General features: G+C 41.1%; 1 protein-coding gene across 1 annotated transcript in view; it reads left to right on the top strand.

Moving 5' to 3' along the window:
• LOC140199082 (cilia- and flagella-associated protein 47-like) overlaps positions 1-18,980 on the top strand; it is a 697,686-nt gene that overhangs the window by 98,937 nt on the left and 579,769 nt on the right. Inside the window, exons 13-15 of the mRNA XM_072260570.1 lie at positions 5,073-5,169; positions 9,059-9,275; positions 17,533-17,777. Of these exons, the coding sequence (XP_072116671.1) occupies positions 5,073-5,169; positions 9,059-9,275; positions 17,533-17,777 (559 nt within the window). The remainder of the gene's footprint in view (positions 1-5,072; positions 5,170-9,058; positions 9,276-17,532; positions 17,778-18,980) is intronic.

Raw genomic sequence — 18,980 nt, 5'->3', positions numbered from 1 at the left:
TTTCTCTATGGCTCTACTTGCCCTTCTCCACTCTCCATTTTCCACAGGAGTCACTCCTCCATGATTCCATTGTCCATTCATCCCTCCCCACTAATCTGTCTCCAGGCACTTATTCCTGCAAGTGGCTGAAGTGCTACACCTGCCGATACACCTCCTCCCTCACCTCCACTCAGGGCCCCAAATAGTCCTTCCAGGTGAGGCAACATTTCACCTGCGAATCTATCGAGTCATCTGTTGCATCCAGTGCTCCCCATGTGGCATCCTCTACATTGGTGAGACTGGATGCAAATTGGAGGGAACTGCTTTGTTGAGCACCTCTGCTGCATCCGCTAAAAGCGGAATTTCCCAGTGGCAAACCATTTAAATTCCTTTCCCCATTCCATTTCCAACATGTCAGTCCATGGCCTCCTCCTTTGCCATGATGAGGCCACTCTCAGGGTGGAGGAACAACACCTCATATTCCATGTGGATAACATTCAACCTGATGAAGTGAACATTGAAATCCTCTTCCAGTATTTTCTTCTTTTTCCCTCCCCCTTCCCTCTTCATTCCTCACTCTGGTATTTTACTGCTTCTCCTCACCTGCCTATTACCTTTCTCTAGTCCCCCCTCCCCCCCCTTCTCTTTCTCCTAAGGTCCACTCTCCTCTGGAATCAGATTCATTCTTTTCCAACCCTTTACCTTTCCCACCCATCTAGCTTCACCTATCAGCTTGTCCTCCATCCCCACCCCGCACCTTTTTTTCTGGCATCTTCACTCATCCTTCCCAGTCCTGATGAAAGGTCTTGGCCTAAAATGTTGACCATTTGTTCATTTTCATAGATGCTGCCTTAATCTGCTGAGTTCCCCCTGCATTTTCTGTATGTTGCTGTGGATTTCCAGCATCTGCAGAATCGCCTGTGTTAATGTGAATTCTGTGTTTATTTTGCACTGAGTCAAAGATGCATGCTCGTCATGCATCAGGATTTCTATATGCATTTCCTATTACTATCTAATTTCTCTTCCTTTAATGCTAACACTGCATCATGCAGATTTCTCTTTTGGATAGAAATGACAAGAAAGCAGACAAAGAAGATATTGAAAGGTATGTTATGTAGGACTAGATGTTAATATCCCTTATTTGCATTCCTGAGACATGCTGCCTAGACTCTGTGGGGTGGCCAAGTGAGTGGTGGCATCTTCTGGGTTATCAACTGGGTGCCCTCTTTCCTCAGTGTTTCGTTGATAGGCCTACAACACCTCCGGAGGGTTCAGCAGTGAATCCCGGCGTCCCAGGCTCACCCCCCAGATGCCTTTCACTCACTTGGGGGCCCAGATAGAATCCTTTCTCTTCATCCAGAACCACTGACTACCCTTTTCAGCAGCTCGGGAGGGGTCTTTGACTGCTTGTCGGTGTGTCTTCCCTCACACTCCCAACTCCCGGAGTAGCCTTGATGTTGATGTGGCTACAAATCCTCTGCAGCCTACTTCGACCTGTCGGACCCCTGCTTTCCAGCCACGTTGTTGCGCATCGGCTGCAAGCTCAGCATACCTCAGCTTCTTGCGCTCGTAGGCCTCCTCCGCTGCATCCTCCCAGGGCACTGTAAGCTTGATGATGTAAACGAGATGGAGTGAGGCCGACCATAGCACAAGGTCTGGTCTGAGGTTGGTTTCCGCAATTTCAGTTGGGAAGCAGAGCCTCTGGCCTAAATCTGCCACCATCTTCCAATCACGTGCCCCGCCTAGCCGCCTGGTGTTTGGTCTCGATGTATCGAGTCTGGCTTGACCCTCACCGTCCTGGACAAATGCTGTTGATGGCCAGCGGGATGAAGGGGAAGGGAGACCGTTGATGCTTATCTGCCAACTTTTCAGCACTGCTGCAAGACACCATAGCACCTGGTTGTGCCGCCAGGTGTATCGGCCTTGAGTAAGGCTGGTCTTGCAGCCCACCAGAATGTGATTTAGTGTTGCTGAAGTCGGGCAGAGGGAGCATGTGGAGTCCTCTCCATACCACCGGCTGAGATTCATGAGAGACGGCAAGACATTGTAGGCAGCCCTGATGGTGACGCGCACTCTGAGTGTCCCCATCTCCCACAGCTCTTTTCAGGAGATCTTTCTTTTCTCCACTCCCTCCCATCTTGTCCATTGCCTGAGCGACGGCCTTTGCACATCTTGTGGCCTCCTCCTGCCGATGTATCTCCTGCGTCACGAGCCTGCGTCTCTGAGATGGAGCAGCCTTGTTCCAGGCTGCTGTACTGTCCACAAGGCCAAGATCGCTCCTCCCTTGCTGCACTCAGCCCACGATGTCCCTGTGCTCGAGTGCTGCCTTTGCTTGCTTGGTTTCTTCTGATGGAGTCCATTTCCTCCCAGTATCCAGGATGTGGGCAGCTTGTGCTACAAATGGATCACTCGCCTCTGTTAACATCATCTCCAGTCTTACTCTGGCGCACTTGTACTCCTCTGAAAGACTGGAAATGGGTAGTTGTAGGACTCCTTTGCCATAGAGCCCTTTGCTGCTGAGGCACCTGGGAAGACCAAGCCACTTCCTTACGTACGAGCGGATCAGTCTTTCCAGCTTTTCCACCTTCGAGATTGGAACTTTATACAGGGTTAGTGGCCACATCAGGTGTGGAAGGAGCCCAAATTGCATACACCAGAGCTTCAACTTGCCAGGGAGCGTGGTTCTGTCGATGCTCTCGAGGCCACTGACGGCATCCTTCCTGAGCTGATCTACCTGCTCTGCGTCTTTGAGGGATGCACATACCACCGACTTAGGCTCTTCACAGGCTTCTCGAAGACTGTTGGAATCGTCTCATCACCCATATAGAAGCGTTGGTCTACCAGCTTCCCCTTGAGGATAGAGATGCTTCCGGACTTGCTCAGCTTGATCTTAAGCCAAACCTGCTCGATATTCTCTTGAAGCTTTCTCAACAGGAGTACAGTACAAGCTTTGGCCGAGGTGAGTGTTGTGAGATTGTTCATGTATGCTCTGATAGGCGGCAGCCTCAGGCCAGGTCTTATGTGCTGTCCTCCAACCACCCATCGAGATGCTCTAATGATCACCTCCATGGCCATGGTGAAGGCTAGTGGGGAGATGGTACAACCAGCCATGATTCTCACTTCCAGATGTTGCCACGCTGTGGTGTAATCTGCTGTTGTCAAACATAGCTGCACGTCCTGGAAGTAGGCCTTAACAAGGTTTGTGAGGGCCACTGGGACCCTGAAGAAGTCAAAAGCAGCCCAGAGGAGGTTATGGGGGACTGAGCCGAAGGTGTTGGTGAGGTTCAGGAACACCACGTGAAGATCTGTTCCCTCCTTGGTGGCTAGATCTGATGCCAGGTGGTGCAAGCGTGTTCCAGACAGCCAGAGAAGCCTGAGATCCCTGCTCTCTGGATTGATGTATCAATCAGATGGTTTCTTTGCGGATATCTTGATAGCCTATGAGCCACCACACTAAAGAAAATTTTGCCCTCGAAGTTTGGGAGACTAATCTGGCGGAATTGGCCGATTTCTGTTGAACCCTTTTCCTTTGGGATCAGGATTCCTCCGACTCTCTGCCAGGATGTTGGTATCTCCTGCTTATGCCATACCACCTTCATGAGCCTCCAAAGGAACTGCAGGACACCTGGTGCATTTTTGTAGAGCCTGTATGGCACTCCATTGGGACCCGGGGCTGATGCTCTATGCACAATTTTCTCCACCTCACTCCATCTAGGTGGGCTGATATCTGGTTGGTGTTCTGGTGGATGGATTGGTGGCATGTCAGGTGGGAGGGTGATCTCTTCGTGGCGTCGGTTGACTGTGTATAACTTTTTCAGGTATTTTTCCAGTTCTCCCTTTGACACTGAGAGACTTCCACTCTTCTCCCCAGTGAGGAGACCTTTCACAAACTTGAAGGGATCTTTATAGAAGCTTGCTCTTGTCCGTTCCTTCTTCCTGCGCTTCCTTACCAGATTCTCAGCTCTCCTCAGTGTCGCAAGCCTGCTCTGGATGTCTGCTTGCAACAGGTTTATGCCTTCCTTCTCCTCCTCTGTGGCCTTCCTCCATTGTTTCTTCAGCTGCCTCCTCTCTCTGACTAGGCGATCTATTTCCTTCTGCCTTAGTGGGGATCGTCGATGTAATTTTCTTCCTCTCTAGCACTCCAAAACATTCTGTTCCATAGCTATAGATTAATTCCCCCATTCTTTCCAACTTCTTCATGGTTGTGCCTCTGAACGTCTATAAGATGTTGGAGAGGTCAGCATTGACCTCCTCCCACATTGCCTTCTTGCAGGATTTTGGCCACTTGATCAACGGCTTTCGCCCTGGATCTTCTTTTCTATTGCAGGTCGTAATGGGCTGGGTTCCGGTTGCTCTCCTGTGCCTTGCTCTTCCTCTGCTGGGACAGGGGTATTGATTTTCTGCACACTTTGGGTTTTGTCCTGCTGCTGAACTTAAGTTGACTGACTCGACCTGCTTCTCAAAAAGTAGCTGTTGATGCGAGGTCCCTGTTGTCCCTCCTTCAGGCATCCTTTCCTGCCCTGATGTATTTTCAGGCCTGTAGTGGAAGTAACCTTTGCCTAGCCACGTATGCAACTCTGGAGCTTGTGTCTTCAATAAAGGCAACATTCTTAATGCTCAAATAATTAAGTACTTTCATATAGGAATGGCACCAAAGGTAAGTTGAGAATTTAGCAGTTAGAAAGAAAAATAAAAAAAACTTAAAATGCCAACCATGACTTTAAGATTCCCAAACTACATTTAACTTCTTCTTGAAGTATTAATATTATTAAGAAATGCAGCAACCAATTTGTATATAATGTAGTTCTACATATAGAAATACATAAATGAATAATTATTTTTATGTGATATATGTGAAAGAAATACTGGGCAAGACAACAGGGAGAACAGGAATCTAGGGAGCAAATGTACACATTTCACTTGTGCTCAGATTGGGAATTGTTGGGAAATTAATAATCTCACCATTGTCTATTTTTGCAAGCATTTTTTAAAGATATTAACAGCATACTTTTTCTTTTAGGAGGAGAATCAACGATTTTTATTCCCCTTTGATTTTGAAGAATATTGATCTCTTTTCAATTGACTTCTTTCAGGTAAAAGATAGTCTTAATGCTGTCCCAGCTACCCTTCAAGAAGAGAAGGATTGCAGTTTGACACTGACTCCTCAACAGCTCCACCAAATATTTATTGGTAGGTTGAATATTCATTTATTTCTTTTATATTCAGAGGTAGATTGTGAATATTGCTGTTGTTAACACTGTATCATCCAGTAAGCTGGAGGCAAGGCAGAGTGTTCATCTGCGCTCACTGTAGGTGACTATACAATACAGAGCATTCACTGTATGTCACTATACAATACAGAGTGCTCACTGTAACTGACTATACAATACAGAGTGCTCACTGTAACTGACTATACAATATAGAGCGCTCACTGTAACTGACTATACAATATAGAGCGCTCACTGTAGGTGACTATACAATACAGAGTGCTCACTGTAGCTGACTATACAATACAGAGCGCTCACTGTAGGTGACAATACAATACAGAGCACTCACTGTAGGTGACTATACAATAAGAAGAATCATCCAATTAGTATCTAAAAAGATACAAATCCCATTTAGTATCTTTGTTGTAAGCAAGTGGCCATTAATACACTTCAGCTTATTTGGTTATTAGAAATTTGCTTGTGAATTTTTGCACCTTTTCTACATCAAATTACTTGTTGCTTTTATTCACCAATGCTTCTCGTACTAATGAAGTACCATTTAAACTACCAAAAGTCTGCTGGCTTTTGTTGAACTTCAGACTTCTGATGTGACATACAAAAGAGAAAGAATTGATGCTTTAATTGTACAGAGGATAGATCAAACCTCATCCAGAATATTATGTTAAGTTTTGGGCACTGCCACTAAGGAAGGGAATAATCCTAATCTGGAAGGAAAGGAAGGTGGAACATGGAACCAGATATGGAAGATGGAGTGGGTGGATGGGAACAGGAGGGAGAAGGTCCCAATGGGAGGGTTATGTCGATGATGGGAAATGAAGTGGAGGAGGGGAAAGAAATGGTGTGATATGGTGATTGGGAGTGGGATCTGGGGAGATTGGGAGGAACAAGAAAAGGGGACAGAGGAGGAGCATGTTACCCATCTATCTTCCTTACTTGGTTACACTCTACCTTCCTATCAGATTCCACCATCCATTGGCCTGGTTTCCTGAAAGGAAAATCCTGCCTGACTAACCTACTGCAATTTTTTGAGGAAATTACAAGCAGGGTAAACTCAGGAGATATAATAGATGTGGTGTACTTGGATTTTCAGAAGGCCTTTGACAAGGTGCCACACATGAGGCTGCTTAGCAAGATAAGAGCCCATGGAATTACAGGGGAGTTACTGGCATGGGTGGAGCATTAGCTGATCGGCAGAAACAGAAAGCGGGAATAAAGGGATCCTATTCTGGCTGGCTGGTGGTTACCAGTGGAGTTCCACAGGGGTCAGTATTGGGACCGCTGCTTTTTACGATTTATATCAGTGACTTAGACTATGGGATTAATGGATTTATGGCTAAATTTGTTGATGATACAAAGATAGGTGGAGGAGCAGGTAGTGTTGAGGAAACAGAGAGCCCACAGAGAGACTTAGATAGTTTTGGGGAATGGGCAAAGAAGTGGCAAATGAAATACAATGTTGGCAAGTGTATGGTCATGCGCTCTGGTGGAAGAAATAAATGGGCAGACTATTATTTAGGTGGGGAGAGAATTCAAAATGCAGAGATGAAAAGAGACTTGGGAGTCCTTGTGCAGGATACCCTAAAGGTTAACCTCCAGGTTGAGTCAGTGGTGAAGAAAGCAAATGCAATGTTGGCATTCATTTCTAGTGGTATAGAATATAAGAGCAGGGATGTGATGTTGAGGCTCTATAAGGTACTCGGGAGACCACACTTGGATTATTGTGTGCAGTTTTGGGCTCCTTATTTTAGAAAAGATATACTGACATTGGAGAAGGTTCAGCGAAGATTCATGAGAATGATTCCAGGAATGAAAGGGTTACAGTATGAGCAACGTCTGGCAGCTCTTGGGCTGTGTTCCCTGGAGTTCAGGAGAATGAGGGGGAATTTCATAGAAACATTCCGAATGTTAAAAGGCCTGAACAGATTAGCTATGGCAAAGTTACTTCCCATGTTAGGGGAGTCTAGGACAAGAGGACATGATTTCAGGATTGAAGAACGTCCACTTAGAACAGAAATGCGGAGAAATTACTTTAGTCAGAGGGTGGTAAATCTGTGGAGGCCAAGTTATTGGGTGCATTTAAGGCAGAGATAGATAGGTTCTTGATTAGCCAGGGCATCAAAGGGTATGGGGAGAAAGCGGGGGAGTGGGGATGACTGGAAGAATTGGATCAACCCATGATTACATGGTGGAGCAGACCTGATGGGCTGAATGGGCTTCTTCTACCCCTATATCTTATGGTCTTATGACTTTGTTGCCTCTATTACCTCTCAGCTACTTCCCTTATTTCCACTCTTCCTTCCTTCATCTACTAATCAGCCCTTCTCACTTAGATCCATGCATTGCTTGCCAACTCCTGCCCCATCCCTCCTCTAACTGCCTTATACTGGCTATCTCCCCTCTATCTTTCAGTCCAGATGAAGAGCCTTGACCTGAAACATTGATTGCCCCATATCTCTCTTACAAATGTTGCCTGACCTGCTGAGTTCATACAGCAATTTTTTTTTTGGTTTCAGATTTCATCATCTGCAACCTCCTATGGTTTCATTTCACCATTGATACCAACCAAGTCTTAGTAGTTCAGTTAAAAAGTCAGGTATCACAACATATCTTGTGGTTGTTTGAGTTTAGAGGGGTAAGAGGCTATATATTTGAGATGTTTAAAATTATGAAAAGATTTAGAAGATACAGAGGTGTTATTTTTGATGGGGAATCCAGAGCATTTAGTTAAGTTTAGAGCAAGGCCTTTCAAGAGTGAAATTAGGGAGCAATTTCTCTCAATCTCAGAGCTGTGGCTTGTGGGTCAAAAATATAATCAAAAATGTGATAAGCCGAGCTGAAGTAAGCTGAGCCGAGAGATAATAAAATGAAATAACAGACTAATAATGGGATGGTAAAGCCTGTTTCTAGTCCTGCTCCCCTTTGTGCCATGTCAGCATTTGAAAACGTGTAAAGACTATGAAAATTGAAGAAAATAATTAAAAAAAACAAGAAGGTGGTATGATTTTAAAAAGACAAATTTGCCTAAAGTATGAAGACATTTTGAAATAATTGAGAAATCGAAGTTTGGTTTCTAAATATCGATAATCTGAAAGTACTGGCCCAAGTATTCATCAGATACCTTGGAAATCATACCCTATTAATGGATGAGGTTGGAATAGACATTTTTTGTTCACATTTTGTAATCTTTTCCATAGTAGTTCATCAATTGAAACTATGTAATTTTCAAGAGGACTGTGTACCTCCAGTATCTCCCTCAAATAGCTGTGTTTGTGTGTGAACTTGGACAGTAAATTAATAAATAGTGAAATACTTTTGAGGAGTATAATTGTGTTTTATAAGTGTTTTATAATTGTAACCAAGGTGTATCTCAAGTCATTTATATTCTGTTTCCCTATTATGCTGTTTTTGCTGAAAATTGTAGTTTTATTTTTAAGTCTATTTTAGACAAAAGAATATATTTTACTGCTATAGTTTTTGTTTGTATCTCAAAAATGCACTAGAGGCATTATTTTTATTTTGCCGTTTATTTTGCACACATGTAAGATATATGTATATGCTAATTTAGTATTGACTTATATTTATACTTATCTTGTAGTGCACTGTGCTGCTGCAGTAAGAACTAATTTTAATGGCATATAGTGTATACTGTAGCTTATTTATCTTTTTTTTAATTAGTAGATATTCCCACCACCCACAGTTTAGCAGTGCATTTTCATACTGGTCGATTTTTACAAGTACGAAGACCACCTAACTTATGTTGCAAGTATGATTGCATTTTGCCCATAGGTAATTGCACTCTTCTTGCTAATTTTCAGAAGTTTTTACTAAAATTATACTTTTTTTTTGACTAGGCCCATCAAACATCGACTTTGGAGAAGTATGTTTACATTCATCCTCAACCCAGAATTTGACTATTGTGAACAACTTAACTTCACACATTTTAGTTGAAATGGATACATGTTGTACAGAGCTGCTTGAATCTAGTCCATTGTCTCAGGTGATCCCACCTATATCTACGATTTACATACCAATGGTATTTGAAAGTAAAAGAATTGGAACTTTTCAGAAGTAAGTGTGAAAGAGAAATTTCTTTTCTGTCTAGTGGAAAGAATCTTGAGGGAAAATATGAAATATAGACAACAATATTACTTTAGCATCTTTCTGTGACATACATTACGCAGTATTAAGCACTATTGAAGTAAACAAAGTTGTAAAGAGCAATGCATGTCATGGCAAGTAATTTGTTTTAATAATCAAGCATATTTTGCAATCTTGTGTTGTTGATGTATCTCATAAGCATCAGGCAGTTTATTGAAAAATCCTAAATTTGCTTCGTGTGGTTTACTTGTCTTATAAAACTTATACCTGTGAGAAAATTATACAATTATACTTTGATTTCCATAGTAAAAAGGTCCATTGCTGATTAGATTGGCTACAGTTTGACATAATGAACATACTTTGACCAGATCAAAAACCTTAGGCCAAGGCTCTGAAATATAACCCATTATTTTCTTTATTCACTTATCAAAGTTTTTTCTTTATCAAAGGTCTTTCTGTAATCTCCTTTACTGTCTTCTTTCTTGCAGTTTCCACTACTAACCTTTACTTTTATTTCTTTGTCTACTTTTTTTCCTCTAATCTTTCCTTTGCTTTTCTTCTCAGAAAATTCTCAGTGTATCTTTCTTTTTTCTCTCTCTTTATTTGGTGCATTTCTTTCTGTATTTTACCATCTACCCCAACTGTATTTTCCTTTCTGCTTTCTTTTATTCTGTTTTTTCTTATTCTCATCCCTCATTGTGCCCATCTATATTTTTCACAATATTCTTATCTGTCCTTTCTATTTTCTCTTTTTAAATGATTTTAAATAGCGTAGTATCCTTCATATCTTTAATGCTTTCCCTTTGAATCCACTCCTTCTGTTCTATTCCCTCACTTTCTTCCTCTCCTTTGCCTCTTTTTACCATTTCTCCCATCTCTCCTCTTTTTACACTTTTTTACTTCTATTTTTATTTTTGCTTCTATTCTCTCACTGTCACTCTTTATTCTCATTTAATCTCATTTTATTCTCTTTTTAGTCTTTCATCATTTTATATTTCTTCATTCTATTGCCTTTTAATCTTTAATGTTTTTGGACTGCTATCTTGTTTTAAAATATTTGTTTCAGATCCCTTGGTTAGATACCTTATTAGAGTTCCTATCTAGGTTCCAGACTTGGAAATCTGGAGAAAGAAGTGACGGGTGTGTAAAAAAACTACTGAAGATGATGCTTTCCTGATTAACTTAGGTAGTGGCTCTTGTGTCAGTATGTATAAAAATGTTTGTAAAATACAAATTAACAAATGAGGAGGTTAGGTAACATGAGCAACTTTAGATACTGAAAAAGAGAAACCTTAAATCAATGTTTTTTCTTGATAATACAAATAAAGGTCAGTATTTTTACTGTCATGCAAAATTTAACAACCTTGTTATTTCAAAGCAACGGCAAGATTATTTTATGTGAACATTTTGTGAATTTATTTGGTGCAGTTAAAGAGCATAATTTGAACCCTTTTGGAAATTGAAAATCATAGAACTTAAACCATAGAATACTACAACACAGTACAGGCCATTCGGCCTAAGATGTTGTGCTGACCTTTTAACCTACTCTAGCATGAATTTAAATCATCCCCTCTACATAGCGCTCCATTTTCTATCATTCATGTTCTTATATAAGAGTTTCTTAAATGCTCCTAATGTTTCTGACAGAGGCAGATACTGCCACACCTTGTATGGCATTCCATACACTCACCTTTCTTCATAAAAATGTATCTTTGACATCCGCCCTATACTTTCCTCCATTTACCTTCAAATAATTATCCTTGTATTAGCCAATTTTGCTCCAGGAAGAAGTATCTGGCTATCCACTCGATCAATGTCTCTTATCATCTTGTATATCTCTATTAAGTCCCCTCTCATCCTCCTCTGCTCCAGAGAGAAAAGCCCTAGCTTGTTCAACCATTCCTCGTAAGACATGCTCTCTGATCCAGGCAGCATCTCAGTAAATCTCCTCTGCACCTTCTCTATCCTTCTTATAATGAAGCGAACAGAACTGAATGCAACATTCCAAGTGTGATCTAACCAGGATTTTATAGAGCTGTAACGTTACTTTGCAGCTCTTAACTCAGTCCCCTGACTAATGTAGTCTAACACACCATAGCCTTCTTAACAACCTTATCACTTGCATGGCAACTTTGAGGGATCCATGGACATGGACCCCAAGATCCCTCTGTTCCTTCACACTGCTAAGAATACTTCCATTCGCTCTGCATTCTATCTATAAATTTGACCTTCACTCCACTCCACTCCACTCCACTCCACTCCACACCACACCACACCACACCACACATTTCTGGGTTGAACTCTTAACAGAGCTGGGCCACTTCTTAGCCCAGCTCTACATCCTGTCAATATCCCATTGTAATCTTGACAACCTTCTACACTATCCACAACTCCACCAAACTTTGTCAGCATGAAATCTTATAGTAAGATTTAATAGGTTCTTGCAGTTCATTGAAATGATCATTTTTTATGAGTAAGTTGACTGGATTTCAGTAGGCGATTCTAATCATGTCCTTAAAATATTTCTGTTTCTAGAGGTTACTGAATAAGAATCACAAATGAGAAATGAATGTAACCAAGTTGTTTTTATCATTCATTCATACTGATAATAGCTATACAGGATGAACACCCCTTACCTGAAAATCCCAAATTCAAAAACCTCTGAAATCCAAATGTTTTTTGAGCGCTGACATGATGCCACAAATGGAAAATTCCACAAAGTGCTGGGAAGGATCCCAGGCGATGCTCAATTCTTTGCGCACCACAGACAACTCCACGCAGTGACCTCACATACCCTGAGTAGGGTTCTTAGGGAGCCAGTTTGTCTTCAGCGGTCATTATCGCTAGACCTTTGTGCATTACTCACAGTCATTACCATGTGTTTTGCGCTTATTCTCTGCTCTGTGCTGTGAATATATTGTTGAAAATGTCAGAAAGGCCTGCAGTAATCCTTATGAGTAATAGTGAAAAGAAAAGGAGGAAGCATTTATGTTTATCTATAACACAGAAAGTCAAGTTGTTTGAAAAACTTACAGCGGTGTAAGTTTGAAGCATCTGACAGAGGGAACAACCACCATCTATGACCCGAAGAAACAGAAAGACAAACTGTTAAAGTTCCATGGGGAAAGGAATTAACAGATTTAAAATCTAGTGTCTGAATTACTTTGTTAACCATCTTACATACTCGTCCTGTTACTCAGGGATTTGTGAAACTCCAATATTAAGATTCATCCGAGGAGAAGGAGAGTGCAGAAGTTACTGAAGTTTCCAGAATAAAACACTAGGATAGAAGGTTTAGAAAGGAATAAGAATTTATCTTCAGGTCACATGGATATGATAATAATAATAATAATAATAATAATAATAATAAGTACTTTATTGATCCCGAGTGGGAAATTATTTCATTACAGCAGCAACATTTAAAAACACACTTAACAATGTACAGACTTAACTGATAATAAAGTACAGAACAATAATATACACAATAATAATTTATCAATGTTCAATAATGTGCAATAATGTATGAAATAATAAAACAGAGACTATTGTACTATAATGTCTGTTCTCCTGTCGCACAGGGATGAACTGTTGTATATGCTTATTGCATTTTCCGTAACGATCCTTGTGACAGCGGAGCTGAATGTGTTTGTTCAAAAGGGTGCTCCGCTGCTTATTCAGTGGGTGATGGAGAGGATGTACCTGACTGTCCATAATGGATAACAGTTTGTTTAGTAACCTCCTCTCCACCACTAACTCAAAAATTTGAGAGAAGTTTGAGAAGGAGGTGGGTGTTGAATACAGGACTGAAGGTGTTATATTTAAATGTACCGAACATACAACACAATGTAGATGAGCTTATAGCAAAGTTAGAAATTGGCAGATACGACATTGTGGACATCACAGAGTCATGGTTGAAAGAAGATCACAGGCAGGATCTTAACATTCAAGCATACAGTATACATTGTATTGAAAAGACAGACAGATGGGCAGAGGAGTTGGGTGACTCTGTTGGTAAAAAAATGAAATGAAATCCTTAGCAAAAAATGTCATGATCAGAAGATGTAGAATCCTTGTGGGTAGAGTAAGAAAATGCAAGGGTAAGAAAACTCTGGTGGGAGGTATATATAGGCCTCTGAATAGTAACCGGGATATAAGACCATAAGATCATAAGACATAGAAGCAGAACTAGGCCATTTGCCCATCAGTTCTGCTCCACTATTCCAACATAGCTTATTTATTATCCCTGTCAATCCCATTTTCCTGCCCTCTCCCCATAACTTTTGACACCCTCACTAATCAAGAACCTATCAACATTTGCTTCAAATATACTCAATGACTTGGCCTCCATAACTGGCTGTGGCAATGAATTCCACAGATTCACCACCCTCTGGCTATAGAAATTCCCCCTCACCTCTGTTCTAAATGGAACTCCCTCTATTCTGAGACTGTGCCCTCTGGTCCTAGACTCAGCCACTATAGGAAATATCCTCTCCACATCCAGTTTGACTAGGCCTTTCAATATTCAATAGATTTCAATGGGATTTCCCCCCTCCCCTATTTTTTCAAACTCCAACAAGAATAGGCCCAGAGCCGTCAAATGGTTCTCACGTGTTAACCCTTTCATTCCCAGAATTATTCTCGTGAACCTCCTCTGGAACCTCTCCAGTGCCAGGATATCTTTTCTTAGATAAGGGGCCCAAAACTGCTCACAATACAGTGCAGTTACACAAGTGCAGTCTGACCAATGCCTAATAAAGCCTCAGCATTACATTCTTGCTCTTATAACCTAGTCCTCTCAAAATGAATGCTAACATTGCATTTGCCTTTCTTAACACCAACTCAACCTGCAAGTTAACCTTTAAGGAATCCTGCACAAAGTCTTTCAAATCCCTTTTATTCCTACGCTTTGCTTCCTGTCAGTAAGCCATTCTACTATCCGTGCCAGTATTTTTCCTGTAATATCATGGGCTTTTGTCTTGATAAGCAGCCTCATGTGCAGCACTTTGTCAAATGCCTTCTGAAAATCCAAGTAAGCAACATCTATTGTCTCTCCCTTATCTATTCCGCCTGTTATTTCCTCAAAGAATTCCTACAGGATTACCTGGCAAGATTTCCTCTTAAAGAAATATGGAGTACAAACTATAGAGATAAAAAGACATGTATGAAAAACAATGTTAGAGAGGTCATTGGGGCTTTAATCTACAGGTAGACTGGAAAAATCAGTTTGGCGCTGGATCCCAAGAGGAGGAATTTGTAGAATATTTATGAGATAGCTTTTTAGAGCAGCTTGTGTTTGAACTTACGAGGTAAAAGGCATTTCTAGATTTGGTCTTGTGCAATGAACTTGCTTTGATTAGAGAGCGCAAGGTAAAGAAACCCTTTGGAGGCAGTGATCATAATATCACAGAATATACAATATTGCAAAAACTAGTGGGAAGCCAGAGGACTGGGAAGCTTTTAAAAACCAATAGAAGACAACTATAAACAATAAAGGATGAAATATGAAGAAAACCTAGCTAATAATATAAAGGAAGGTACCAAAAGTTTTTTCAGATTATAAAGAGTAAAAGAGAGGCAAAGGTCGACATTGGACCACTGGAAAATTATGCTAGAAAAGTCGTAATGGGGAACAAAGAAATGATGGATTAACTTTCTGGTGAAAGATACCAATAACATGCCAGAAATTTGAGAGAGTAGGAGGACAGAGTCAGAAGTAAGTGTAGTTACTGTTACTAAGGAGAAGGTGTTTTGGCACCTGAAAGGTCTGAAATTGGATAAGATACTTGGACCCGATGGACTGTATTACCAGGGTTCTGAAAAAGGTGGCTGAAGAGATAGTGGAGATATTAGTAGTGATCTTTTAAGAATCATTAAAGTCAGCAATGATTCCAGAGGACTGGGAAATCACAAATAACACTCCCCTCTTTAAGTTGGAGGGAGGCAAAGGACTGGAGATTATAGGCCAGATAGCAGACTTCAGTGATTGTTAAAATTTTAGATTCCATTATCAAGAATTAGGTTTTGGGGTAGCTGGAAGCACACGATAGAATAGGCCGAAGGGATGATCTTGTCTGGAGAATGGACAAAGAAATGGCAGCTTGAATACAGCATAGGGAAGTGTATGGTCATGCACTTTGATAGAAGGAATAAAGGTGTAAACTATCTTCTAAATGGGAAGAGAATTTGGAGATTTAAAGGGGCTTGGGAGTACTAGTGCAGGATTCCCTAAAGGTTAACTTGCAGGTTGAGTAAGGAAGTAAAATTCATTTCAAGAGAACTAGAATATAAAGGCAGAGATGTGACATTAAAACTTTATAATTTTATAATATGTTGGTTAGACCATGTTTGGGACACTGTAAGTCATTCTGGATCTCATATCTGGGAGGAGGAGAAGATGGCGGCGTCACTCCAGTGAATGATATCTGTAATCTGTCAAGTAGGGTGCCGTGCACAGTCCTGATTTGATGGGGATGGGCATGAGAGGACCGAGGAACATCTGGAGAAACTTCTGAAATGCCTTTTTTGCTGCCACTCCTACTATGTGATCCAGAATCTCCGGAGGAGAAGGTGCCAAGTCCTCGGCTTTGCTTGTTGCTTGGCGGCTGGGGCGGGGTCGAAGCGCTCGGCAGAGATGGTGCTCGGTGCTCGGTGTCGGAGGGCTGGTTGGAGGCTCGAAGTTTTCGGACGGACTCAGAGTCAGCTGTGGTCGGGTGCTTCCAATGCATCGGCAGTTGTTGGCGTCTGGAGGTTTATGGCAGGGAGAGTTTCTCCCTTTTGCCGCCTGCTTTCGGGACTATTGGGAGTCGATCGGAACTTTGAGACTTTTTTTTACCGTGCCCATGGTCTGCCCTTTATCAAATTATGGTATTGCTTTGCACTGCTGTAATTATATGTTATAATTATGTGGTCTTGTCAGTGTTAGTCTTTGGTTTGTCCTTTTTTTGTGATATCACTCTGGAGGAACATTGTATCATTTCTTAATGCATGCATTTCTAAATGACCATAAACGAGGACTGAGTGTCCTCATAATCTAATCTAATATCCAAGGAAGGGTGTGCTGGTGTTGGATAGTGTCCAGGAATTAAAAGGTAAATGCATGGGGAGCATTTGATGGCACTGGGCCTGTACTAACAGATTGGAAGGATGAGGAAAGATTGGTGGGGGCGGGGGGAATCTTATTGAAATCTACCAAATATTGAAAGACCTAGACAGAGTGGATTTCGGAGGATGTTTCCAATAGTGGGAAAGTCTAGGACCAAATGGCACAGGTTTAGAATAAAAGGGCATCCCTTTAGAACAGAGGGGAAGAGGAATTTCTTTAGCTAGGGAACGGTGTATCTATGGAATTCAAGGCCACAGATGGTGAAATCATTGGGTATATTCAAATCAGAGGTTGATAGGTTCTTGATTAGTAATGATGTCAAAGCATACAGGAAAATACAGGAGTATGGGGTTGAGAGGGAATAATAAATCAACCATGATCAAATAGTGGAGCAGACTTGATAGGTTGAATGGTCTAATTCTGCTGCTATATCATATGTTCTTATATTCCTCTACACATCTTAGTACCTTACCAATTTTTGTGTAATCACTTGCCTCATATGCACTCTTCAGATGCATTATGCCATGTTTTTCTGGATAGCATATGTAGCTAACCAACCAGATCATTGACATTTCCCCGTAGTCTTCAATTTATAAACACACTCTCCACCATCAATGATACTCTCAGTTTTAGTAATCATCTGCAAATTTTTAAATATGGTCTCTATAAGCATGTCTAAATCGATGATATATGCTACAAAAAGCAGGGGATGCTGCTGAGCCCTATGGAACATTAACAGGTTCATTCTCCAGTGTTTTATATCATCTTATAATCATGATAATCTCATTTGACAATGTGAATACACTTTAAACCCTTATTAATCTGATGGAGGTTTGGAACAGAAATGAATATTGTTGCAATTACAGGATAATCATGATTATTTTTCTTATTTCTTCCCCTCATTCACAACAAAATGTTTGGAGAATTTTAATTTTGACCATACATTAGTAAAATGGAAGGCATGTAGTTGAGGAATAATTACAAAAACCTATGATGGGCTGAGAGGTGGTCATAAATTTACAAGATTTTAAACAGAATAGTTAATAAGTATTTGAACTGCAATGCCACAACATTTTTATGAATCGGTACTATAGAAACTTAAGCTAATTTTCTTTTATTTTGTAGATCAATCACCTACACAATAAATAACATCCATACTGGCCTGTTATTAGTAAAGGCAAACGTGGTTTATGCCGCTCTTGAGTTGTCAACCAGAAAGTTGGTTTTAACCCCAAACTATGGACTCCTGGGTGAATCGGGTTTCAGGACAACAATGCGACTCTATAACAGGAGAAACAACCCTGTTCAATTCAGCTGGTGTCCAGTAGTCGAAGAAAAAGGAATGGCATTCTTCATCCGACCTGATGGAGGTAGCTAATATAAAAATGAACTAAGCATGGTTGAGGAAAAAGAACTTCAGAGTAAATAAATCAGATCACTTTGGTGAATATCTTTGAGAGCAGCATTGACTAAGGTCTCTTCTTCACTGTACTGTTGCACTTTTCCTCCATTAAGCTTTCTACTGGAGTGTAACTAATCTGCAAGACTATCGGAAACTGTTCAATCTGCATCACTTCCATTCCATTGTCACATTGCACAACACTGCCTGACACACGTCTTTAGTGGAACAAGGTTGTGTATATCCAAATGCAGAAACAAGTAAACAGATAGTCTGTATGCCTTAACCCACTGGAGGAATGGGTGCTGTTAATGATTAAGATGGCTATTTTTACGTCAGTGGTAAGCAGCCGTACTTAAGCAAACCTAATACTTAATCTCATAACTGATCTTCATTCTCCCATCCCCTCCAGTCAAGTCCTCCTTTGAAGCATATGTTGCAGAGGGTTTAAATGTGAAGCTCTTAATCTTCATTCAGCAAATACATGCTAATTTTGTGAACATGAGAATATATTGCTGCTGGAAATCTGAAAAAAAAAACAGAAAATGATGGAAACACTTCAGTAACTGTGGAATGGGAAACGAAGTTATAGTTAGAGTTTGAAAATCCTTCGTTTGGACTGGGAAAGAAACAAATTAGTAAAGTATGCAAGCAGGTTGTGGAGTGGCTGTTGTTGGAGTGGAAGGTTAGATTGGGAAACTGAGGCTTTGGATCAAGAGACTTTGGTGAGAAGAGGCGGAGGCTAGATTGAGGTTTCTGTCAGGTTTCTCTTTCTTGTCTATTAGTGTCAAGCTAGAGGAGTGAGAATGGATCCTAGGTCAGTGTTGTGCTCTTCATGCAAGACATGGGAGATCTGGGAAACTTCTAGCAGTCTCTGTGAATTCCACGTCTACAAGAAGTGCATCTGGGTGTAACTCCTTTCAGACTGTGTTCGGGAACGAGAAGTATAGCTAAATGGCCTTTGGCTCATTTGGGAGAATACAAAGAATGAGGAGGTGGTAGATAAGAGCTACAGGGAGGTAGTCACACCTAAAATACAGGAGGCAGGTAGCTAGGTGACTATCAGGAGAGGGAAAAGGAATAGGTAAATAATGCAGAGTATCCCTGTGGCCGTCCCCCTCAATAACAAGCATATCACTTTGTACCGTTGTGTGCAGGGGAGCAACCTATCGGG

This window comes from Mobula birostris, chromosome 6, assembly GCF_030028105.1.
Source record: "Mobula birostris isolate sMobBir1 chromosome 6, sMobBir1.hap1, whole genome shotgun sequence".
Lineage (NCBI taxonomy): Eukaryota > Metazoa > Chordata > Chondrichthyes > Myliobatiformes > Myliobatidae > Mobula > Mobula birostris.
Note: the sequence above shows the minus strand (reverse complement) of the source record. Positions and strands in the feature narration are given on the sequence as shown.